At 36.1% G+C, this 10,814-nt stretch overlaps 1 protein-coding gene across 1 annotated transcript in view; it reads left to right on the top strand.

Moving 5' to 3' along the window:
• LOC101851315 overlaps positions 1–10,377 on the top strand; it is a 24,196-nt gene extending 13,819 nt beyond the window's left edge. Inside the window, exons 9-16 of the mRNA XM_035970702.1 lie at positions 1,460–1,475; positions 3,888–3,948; positions 4,633–4,731; positions 5,838–5,987; positions 6,806–6,924; positions 7,348–7,506; positions 7,874–7,989; positions 9,887–10,377. Coding sequence (XP_035826595.1) covers positions 1,460–1,475; positions 3,888–3,948; positions 4,633–4,731; positions 5,838–5,987; positions 6,806–6,924; positions 7,348–7,506; positions 7,874–7,989; positions 9,887–9,949 — 783 coding nt within the window. The 3' untranslated portion in view covers positions 9,950–10,377. The remainder of the gene's footprint in view (positions 1–1,459; positions 1,476–3,887; positions 3,949–4,632; positions 4,732–5,837; positions 5,988–6,805; positions 6,925–7,347; positions 7,507–7,873; positions 7,990–9,886) is intronic.
• Positions 10,378–10,814: the final 437 nt, after the last annotated feature.

The raw sequence follows: 10,814 nt of genomic DNA on the forward strand, positions 1-10,814 counted from the left end.
TGTGTGTGTGTGTGTGTATGTGTGTGTGTGTGTGTGTGTGTGTGTGTGTGTGTGTGTGTGTGTATGTGTTTGTGTGCAATTCCTTTCACTAGGAACTCATGTACTAGTTTATCTTTTCGTTGATTTTTTTTCTTAGCTCATCAGACTTTGTCTTCTTGGAATTCAGACAAGAGTGTAAATGTACATGTACATTGGTCTCCGACTAATAGCATGCCAGATAAAAGCATGGTTTGCCTTAAAGTAAAGCACGTCACTAGTGGGGAACTAAAATTTTTGTTATCATCACTCTTAAGTGCACATACCAGATTGAGAACTCCGTAGCACAATCAATCCTGTGCTAGTGTCAGAAACAGATCAGTCGTAAAATGACTCTTTGGCTTAGATCTGATGGAAGTGAAGCAAACACCATGTGCCCTCTTTTATTACTTGAAATTAATGGTGTGCCTTGGAGAAAAGGACGTATAGGGACAAGGTGTGAGGCAGAATTACACAATAAGGAAAGCTATTGACTGGCCATGGTGTGGTGGGCAGAGATTGTGAGAGAGCTATTCTGGAATTATGATGGTCATTGTCTGTGATCGCTTGAAGTAGGAAAACTTAACACTCTGGGGGTGAGCTCAGTTCTATAATGCAACCCACTGTAGGAGATCAGATGACAGAATACTCATTCTGGTTTACTGGTTTACTGGTTTACTGGTCTTCGAGATTTACATAATGGCACATTTCGTAAGAGCAAGCTTTTCTTGTTAGCGAGGTACAAGCTTTTAGCTGAAGATCACTGTATTATGAATACTCAGTTCTTTTTTTAAATGTTTGACCCTGCACAAGTGGTACTAAGATTTTGAGGCTAAAGTAACAAATATTTATCAACAGTTCAGCTTGAATATAATCAAGTCACCTTTTCTCTGATTGTGATTATGGTAATTTGACTGGTGCGGTATTAGCATTATGATTCATTGTGAGTTGTTGTTTGGGCTTCAAATATTATTCAAGTTTGGTTTGACCTCAGCAGCATTGGAATCTATTGGTGGCTGGCGGGTGCTCTTTGGTTATGGTCTTCGCATTCCTCTTCTCTTCCTTGTTATTGTCATTTCTATCTGTACCTAAGGTCATGTGACTCTTGTCATATGACGGAATGTGTAGAACTACTCGGCAACAACTTGAATATTAGTTCCTTTTTTTTCAAGAAAAGATTGTTTTTTTAGTTATGGAATTAATTCATCACATAGATTTTTTCTGTTTGTTTACTACTGTAGGGTCTATAATTTTATTCTAAAGTTCAGCTTGAACGTAATCAAATCACCTTTTCTTTAGCAGAATTTTCACTGTAGTTATAGATAGTTTTTATTCGGTAAATTCCTTGATTAATGACATTTTATTATGTAATCCCCTTTATATTTAGTGCTTGACTATTATGAGCTTGCTGAACTAACTGTCCGAATTTCTTATGATTGTTCAGGAGCTTCTGATGCATGGTGAGATATTGATTGGGGTGCTACTCACTGAGTGTATTTATAATCAGTTTGACTTGGGCATGTGTCTAAATGTTAAATGTTTTTTAGAAACACTAAGAAGTCTATGCAGATGTTTGTGTCTCAAGCTGTGTGAACTCAGTTTTTCAAAGTAAAGGTACAGTAGCATAAATGTTAGTCCATCATGAAATGATGATGATCTTTACTTAACGTTCAAGGAGGAAGAGAAGTAATACCTTTTGTTTGTGTACGCGGTAGATAGCCTGGTGATGCGATAAAAAGAAGTGAAAAGAGAGAAAAGTAAAGAAATTATAGCCTGCAGCTTGCAATGGTCACAAACACCACAACTTGTCACAGAGAACAGTCCCTTTCCCTTTCCTAAAGTGGTGTGTTTATCTGCATAAACATATTATGGTTTGTTGGCGTTCTCTAATTTTGCTAGCAATTTCCGGCATCCCTCCTCATTCCCCCCTTCCCCTCCCCCTAAGATACTGTGTTTTAAAATTAAAAGCATCATAATCTATTTTTTAAACAGACTCTTGAGTTTTATGTATATGAGCATATAGTCTCCCTCTGCTTTGTACATACATTTACATGTACTTACTCTCTGTGGACATGATGTATGTTTTATTTCGTGGCATCAAGTGGATAGAAGTAAAACAGACCGATGTCACCAAGTGAATTTATGATACCGGTTAAGTTCATTTAGGTAAACATCAGATAAGCATGATGAAGAAAGACGAAGTGATGAAAGATTATGGGAGTGAAGCAAACACCATGTACTATAACTGTTATAGAGACTGGGGTACATGTATCTTTCATTTTCCCCTGTTTTCATAACCAGTATCAATGTATGAATCTGTTGTCTTTGTCTGAAATGGCTTGATTAAGAATTAAAGTATTGTTGAAGTATCTATGCATTTGATTTGATAAATATGTGATGTTGTGACATTACTTCTTGTTTGGTGCATGCTGATTAATTGAACTGTCTTGGGTTAAAACAAAATTTTGCCTTTGATTTTATTTTTAACATTTTTTAAATTAGAAAATGAAAATGAGCAGCTAATGCTTTTATGTTGTTACTCAATGATATCTTGCGGGCTAAGTAACTCATATTGAAACACTGGTATTATTACTCTATTTGTTTTAAGCCTGTGTGTTATTAGATACGGTATTGTGAAAAAAGACAGGTAGAACTTTTCACGTTGCCAAAGCTTGTTTTTCAGATTATGTTGTCTGCTTCATTGGCCCCACTCTCACAATAGAGATAATGATGACACTTCCCAACTTAACTGCATGTCCTACGTCTTTGTTCAGCTTCTAAGCAACGTGTTACATGGTAGCTCCCTCATGTAGTTTGCTCCTTCTATGTCTTTTCAGAGCTTTTATCATGATGACTTGCCTCAAGCTGCTGTTCAATATCATCACAAGTTTTTTTATTTTGTTGTGACTATCCATTAAAAGAAAAATTTTGTTCAGTGCTTGGAAAAGCGTTAAAGAATATCTAAGAGTTTTTCTAAAAATCATGCTCTGTTGTTGGTTTCTTTAACACCTTTTCCTCAAACGTACGACTTCCACACTACTAACCATGTTTGTCATGATGTAATTTTTCACCAACCTGATACATTGCTTGTGTCAAGCAAGGTCTGTCCTTTGTAATCTCTTTCCTTTCCCCCTGACTACCTGCATGTACTTTTTGTAATGTGGTTGTTTAAATGTTTATATAGTTGTAAACACTGGAAGAAGGTTCCTTTAACTTTCAAAATGATATAATTGTTATACAAGTATTTTATTATGAGAAACAACTGATTATCATGCTTTCTGTGAATAAAATGTGTAAACTTGGCTTCAAATAATGTAAGTGACTTATGTAATACTCAGCTCCTTGAAAAGTATTTCTGTTAGCAGCTTTGCAGAGTTTTCTATTTGTTTCTTAGTCTTTGTAACCTGAGACCATTTTATGCATTCTTTATGAATATTGTAAGTGGAAGAGAAAATTAATGGAAATGACACACGGCAGATACATGTATGTATTTAATGGAAGTGTGGTTCTGATACTGTTTTTCAAAAAAGCGTTTGTTTCTCTTTACAATCAGCCTGTCTTATGTAGTAGCCTTTTTGTCACAAATGAGATTTGTGTTTTGTTAAAGGTGTTAAGTTTCACTTCAAGCTTTTTGTCTTGATGATTCAAGATCTTAAGTCATAAACAAAAAAAAAGTCTTCAAGGTGAAACTATTGTGTCTTTTGTCATGTGCAATAGGTTAATGATTCAGAAAAAAGAATTAAAAGAGAGCATTCATTTCACTTATTTATTAATGGCTATCGTAGTGTCTTTTAGAAAATTTACATAAAAATGACCAAAGATTATCAGCAGTCTTCCCTCAGTCTCTCAGGAAAGCAATTTTTTCGCTTCAGGTTTGAGAAGCAGAGCTATGTCTGCAGATGAAACTCCTGACAGTTTTGCTGCAGCCACCAGGTAATGTTACGAATGAAAAATGTTTTTGATTGTAATGTTGTGCCTGATATTTGTAACAATGTTATTATCTGCACTTAGTGGCTGATATTTGTAACAATGTTATTATCTGCACTTAGTTTATGCTAAAACAATTATTATACCTACTCTATGTATCTTTTGTCACTTTTTTTCATATTTCTCAATCTCAGGCAACCAATTTCTCTGATTAAGAACTTGCAATTTAAAAGATTTGTTATTTGCTTATGACCCTCAAGAACTGATATTATTTTTTTAAAGAATTTTCCACAAACAGAAGAGTTGAACTGTAACATGAACACAAAGCCTGATCTTAGTTTAGAGCCAACCATGGTTTTGTCAATGACACCAAAAAGTTCAATATGATTAATTCCAAATCTGGTCCAAATAATGCTTTTTTGTAGTTCAGAGTGAGAAATCATGTTGCCTTTTTGTTTTATGTATGCTACGTCTTTCTCAATAGAATTGAACTTGCAATGTCATCCATTTTGTTTTTACTCAATAGTGACTGTTCAAAACAATATGCAAATAATGCAGTTTCATCCTCTTTGATCTTTCTCATAAGGGGCAGTTCAGAGCAATACATGCAATGCCATCCATTTTGTTCTTTCTCTTTAGCGGCAGTTTAGAATAATATGCAATGTCATCCATTTTGTTCTTTCTCAATAGGGGCAGTTTGGAACAAGGCTTGGAGAGAGTGCTATCTGCTAGCCAAGATACCTTGACTTCTCTCCACATTGAGGACTGTGACAATGTACTCACTGATAAGTACGTTTGCTCAATTTCCTTAAATCTTAGAAGTCGATACATCAACTGACTATATGCTGCATTCTTGATTGTATTTTCTTGTTTTCCTCATACCAATAAAATATCTGCTTGTCTGTACTATAAATTTATCCTCTTGAAATCAACTTTTCATTTTTTTCTGAATACTTTAGTTGGAAATACAAACTTGTAGCTTAAAACTTATCTTTTTACGATGAAAACTCTCTATGTTCCCATGTATAGCTTAATAGTTTAAACTAAACTTGCTGCTACAAAATAGAGAAGAAGCCTACGACTTGTAAGAGTAATGTTAAGCTGGTACTGTAATGTGAAAGTTAGGCTCTTCGCTGTTGCATGCAGAAGATGTGATATTGATTTCTGTTTTGGAAAGTATTTTATTGGGTATCTCTGTATATATGTTTGGATTTTGTATCAGTCTCAGCTTAGGTTGGTGGAATCCCGTACCCCTCTCAGCTCGGGTTGGCCTTGCCAGGCAGAATGGATGCAGTCATCCTCTTAAATAATCTAAATCTAGCTATTGGTGGCATAAAACATAAATAATCAGTCAGTCATAAGCCAGTTACCTGAATGTACTCCCTTGTATAATAACTTTAATAACTCAGCTCAGTATACTAAATTAGCTTAATATGCTCATCAATGTGTGTGAGCTCATTTTACTTCCTGAAAGTAAATTAGCTCACTTTCATCATTGATTTGTAAATTAGTTCAATATATACACATTGATATGTAGATGGGATCAATATACTCTGCAATACGTAATCGGCTCCTACTCACTAATATGTAAGCTAGTTCAATATAACGAATATGTAAGTTAGTTAGATATATTGACTAATAAGTGAGTCAGCTTATTCTTTTAAGATATAATGCAGTGGAGTCCAGTTAAATCAAAATCTGTGAGACCGTCGGATTTTCTTTGGTTTAGCAGGGTTTTTGGTTTAGAAAGGCTGCTTGAATATAAGAAAGAAAAAAATTGGTGATTATTGGTGATTTTTCAGTTTACTGCAGTTTTTGGATTAAATGTATTCTATTTAATCAGACCTTACTGTATCTTTTTCACAGTGTAATCAGCTGACATTTTCTCTCCTCAGGTGTTTGTGGCTGGTGAGTGGTTACTGCCGTCTGCTGACTCGGCTGACCTACAGGAGTCGAATAGACCATGCCAGTGGACAGCTGATGTTTGCATTGGGCGGAGGCTGTCCTGGGATAACATCTCTCTTTGTGCAACCTCTGCAGCCATGGTAGTTAAATTTTTTTGTCTGTGTTGAATGTTAACATCCACCTAAAGCAACATGCAACTGAGCGACTGCTCAGTGTAAGACTTTGTCATATCGCTACCTCAGAATTACAAAGTTTTATCTGCTCAATACCTAGTTTTGAGAAATTTGATGTCAAAATTTTTAGTTTCACAATGTGTCAATCTTTTTCCAATGCAATTCTTTGAATATCTTGATAACCACTCTGAATATTCTTACGATTTTGATAGAGCAGATAAAGCATTTGTTTTTTGATCTCATGGTATTGGTGACTCCAAACGGCCAAAAATTTCAGATAGAACTTCGTAGTTCTGAGGTAGCAATATGTCAATTTTCAAAATGGTGTATCAAGGAGTCTAACATTAAACAGTCAAGATAGATGGGTCATTTCAAAAGAAGGGGTCTCAGTCTCCTATCCGTGTTCAAACCCCACTCAGATTCAAATCTCAATTTCCAAGTTACAGATCAAATTGGCAACCTGTTGCACAATAGTGGTTTAGCATAGTTGTTCTTATTTCTTCACTCTCTTTGTTACTTTTGGAATGCACTCATGTTATCAGTTTATGAAAGTAGAAATTTCAACTTTCTAACCACAGCGTCACTTGTCTTTTTTCAGCTGTTCAATGTAAAAAATATTCATCTCAGTAGGATTCTTGATTAATGTTAATATAAATGACAAGCATACGTTTTTAGAAATGTGAAAGCCATTCATGTTAAATAAAAAGAACCCCAAAACCCAGCAATGTATGACCTGTTTTGCAGTTTCTCAGTGTTGCATCATGCTGTATGTTTGTTCTTCTCAGCATCAAGACCAGCACTATGAACAACAGATGTCTCCTGCAGATTGCTCAGTTCTACAGAGACCTCCAGGAGATTGGGCTCGGTGGCAAAGAATTTGATATGGCTGGTCTCTTACCTCTAGGTGGGTGAATGGGCCTCCTTGTGTATGTTTCAGTGACTGATTCAGATAGCTTATGCAATGTTGCAGAAATTTCTTTTCAGTAAGTAACACTGAGAATGACAAAGCAGAGTGTAGAACATAAACCTTTTTGCACTCACTACAACTAATATTTTTTGTCATACAATGGCCTACTTAGCAACAAGGGCTATAATCACAAGGTAATAAAATGTAGACTTTTTAGAATAATTGCTAGTATTTGTTTAGACATATCACTACTGCTTTTCACTATTATTTACTGTTAATGGATAAATTGGTTTTGTATACATGCAATCATGAGAGAAATTTCTGTAGGGAGAAGCAAATTTCGTTTCTAGTTTTGCTTTTAAGATTCTGACAGAAATGCCCCCCAAAGAAAAACAAGATGTTTTATTTCTGTGTCTACAGTCCAGTCCTGCCAGCACCTTCGCACCATGCACTTTGACCATTGTCTGCCCATAACGGCTGACCTTGTCACGGCCTTGACTCGTGCTGGCCTCAAGAACCTGAAGATATTGATTATCCATGGCACATTTGTGGAGGCAAAAGCACTACTGACTGTACAAGGTGTGTTGTAGAGAAGGTGGCGGAGAGGTGGTGGTGTTTTTATTTTTGAGGGGAGGGGATTGAAAAGGAGGGGATGAGGGGGGTTGTTAGTTCTCATTTGTCTTGATTAGATCAGAGATCATAATGATTAAATTGGAGTCTGTCAATTTGTTTATCCTTTCAGTGCTGTAAGGGGCTTCAAACCCACAGGACAACACAGAAGAACCTCAAACAAAGAGACGTGGTTTACGTTGTAAAGTTCTTTGATTGGGGACCATAAATGTATTGCGTAAGTGAAGAAAATGTATAAAGTATTTGCAAAATATGTGAAGTATGACTGCGGATGCTGTCAATGTTGACTAAAATTATGTCCTTTTTGTTGTTGTAGGAAACTGTCGCCAGTTGCACAGAATCCATGTTGCAGTGAAAATTGAAGACTGTGTGGAGGATCCAACGAGAAAGAAGGACAAAGAGGCCTACAAGAAAATGCTGAAGGCTTTGGAGGTCAGTCAAGTTAATTATAAATTGGTAAAAGATAATTCAGACTTATGGAACTGGGGGGGAGAGGGGGAATATGCATTCTTAGCAGGGGTCTCCAAAAAAAGAATTCATTAGATAAAAGTGTTAAAGTCTTTAAAAGCTCATTAAATTTGCATGGCAGAGTTCAGTGAAGTTATTAAATATTTTGGTGACCAAGTCCTGAGAATGCTGCAGACACATTTTCCAAGTTGTATTTTTTAGGAACAAACCTACTATTACACAGTGCCTGTGCACTTGTTTTTAACCATTTTATGAAGGGCAAGGGAAGCCGTTGGGCTCCGGGATCAATAGCTGCGACAACAGGGTATGAAATCGTATGGATTTAATTCCTCTTTAACACCTTCCACTCACCCAGGGTGCAGAGCACAAAACCTTTGTCCTCATGCATCAGTATGCAGATGGGGTACATCACTGCTATACCTACCTGTATTTCTGCAAAAAATGTCCCAATCATTATGGAATTTTCAGCACATTGAGAAGATTAAACTTAACAATCGCATGTCCACCAAAAAAGAAATTAAAATCGGAACTAAAACAATTAGATCTACCTCATTCATCACCCAAATCCTCATCATGTCATCAGTGTATAGCAGTACCAATGCTAGGTCTGCTCGACATTAAAAAGAAAGAGATTCACTCCAGTTGTAAACAAACTGAATTTTGCACTCAAAGTCCACACAAACCGTTCAGACAGAAAATTGCAACTTTTACAAGTGCGCGAGTCTTAAAAAGGAGATCATTGCTACAACGTTTTTGTTGCTATATCACAACGTCGCTGATTGGCGTACTGTTGAGGGAAGTGGTGGCTTCTTATCGTTGCCAACTGGTGTCCAGTGGGGAAAAGTGTTAAACAAAGTAAGTTAGTTCAGAGGCCACACCTCTGAATTTGTCATCCATTCTCTAGCAAGACTGGTCCAAGAATGTAATGAGTTATTCAAACTCTCCAAACAGCCTAAATTCAATAAAGCAGTGTTAGGGACTTAAATCAATGTCATGGGTGGTTGGCGGGTGCTCTGGTGTGGTTTGCTCCTTCTTTCCTATCCAACAACTATTGTCTTTATCACTCCTCCTTTTTTATGTTTATTACTCTCTTGTAACACCTCTAATCTTCGACACCTTATTGTGTTGCAAGTGCCGTAAAACTGTTACTAAAGCTAAAAACCAATGCCACCTGGCAAAGTATCAACAGACCTAAGCAGGCTTTTCTGTAACAGAGGTGTGAAGTCATCAGCTTACTATTAAAATTTCTTTAAAAGCCTTATGGTTGTCTTTACTGTAGATTTTAATCAGAGTTTGAAAATGCCTTGTCTCTGTTGTGTACATTTTCCTTTGACTTATTTCTTTACTAATACCCTGCTTATGTTTATTGAAAGTGCTCATTTTAAGCAAAATGTTATGGTATAATAGTTGTACGTGGGGGGTTGGTGGGTGCTCTTGTGCAGTTTGCTTCTTCTTTCCTATCAAACATCTGTCATCCTTATCTCCCCTTCTTCTTTTTTATGTTTGTTACTCTCTTGTAACACATCTAATCTTCTGGCGCTCATATGACCTTATGCAGTTGCGAGCGCTGTAAAACCTCTACTAAAATGAACAAACAATAGTTGTACTTTTTTTTTTGCAGTTTTACCTAACCATTCTCTATCAGAATAATGGCTCAACTTACTTTCAGGCATAGTCCCAAGGAATGCCCTAGTTTTTATTACTGTTCTCAGAATCCTGTCTGCTTTCAATTAGGTGAGATAATTATAATTGATGTCAGGTCCTCTTAAACAATGATCTCTCTACTGAATAAATCTTTAATGTTTTGCATTGCTATACATGTCTGGAATCTTTACATTGTTTTTTTTTCTTTTTTTTACAGGCACTAAGGTCTAAAGCAGGAATAGCCAACATATTTGGGCTGGAAGCTATGCCTGTTGACTGAATGCTCCTTATGATCTTGAGGACTTCATCACTACTTCCTGATGTTCAGCTATTTCAGCTGCAAGGATTTCGAGTTGAAAAGCGACTTATGACAGAGTCTCACACTGAGCAGAAGAGATGTTGTAGAAATATTTAAATGTATCCATAAATTGTTTGACTGTTTGCCTTACAGTGTTGTCTAAATCAGATATTCTAGCTATGGAAAGAGTAAGCTTTGAAACAAGCTTCCTGTAGACAGTGAAGTGAAAGTTCTTATGCTATACTGAGGATTTTTGTCCCATGTATTTGTACTCTCAAGAATTGTCTATTCTTGTTGAGTTGAAATGGTGTTTTTTCTTTGATTGTCACCTCACTTTTGTATTTTTTAACAGGTAATAGGAGAGGTTTAAAAGGATCAGAGTTTTAAAAAATGGCCGGAAATTTTAGAAAGAAAAAAAAATAAAGAAAGAAATAGGCACTTTATTTATCCTACATGGTAATTAGTGTTACTGTGATGTATAAGCCTACAAAGACATATTGGTGATGTAAAATCACTTTAAACAGAGGAGTCCACTTAAATCGAATATAGTTATTCCGAAAACAGCGAACCAAAAGAAAATAAAATCCCTGATTTATTTCCTTCTTTGTATTTTTAAGAAAACTTTATATCAGCTGAAATGCTCCCATTTCTAAACGGAAAAGAACTTTGAAGGGTATATCAACAAAATATTCATGAGTAATCTTCAGGTAACACAAATTATCAAGTCTTATGTACTCCAAGATAGCAAAACAGAAGAAGGAGACATGAAAATGCACGTACGTTGATTGCAGGCTAGAGAGGGGCATTGATTTGTTTGCCTATGCTTATCTATCACACACATTAATGG

The sequence above is a fragment of the Aplysia californica genome, unplaced genomic scaffold, assembly GCF_000002075.1.
Source record: "Aplysia californica isolate F4 #8 unplaced genomic scaffold, AplCal3.0 scaffold00013, whole genome shotgun sequence".
Classification (NCBI taxonomy): domain Eukaryota; kingdom Metazoa; phylum Mollusca; class Gastropoda; order Aplysiida; family Aplysiidae; genus Aplysia; species Aplysia californica.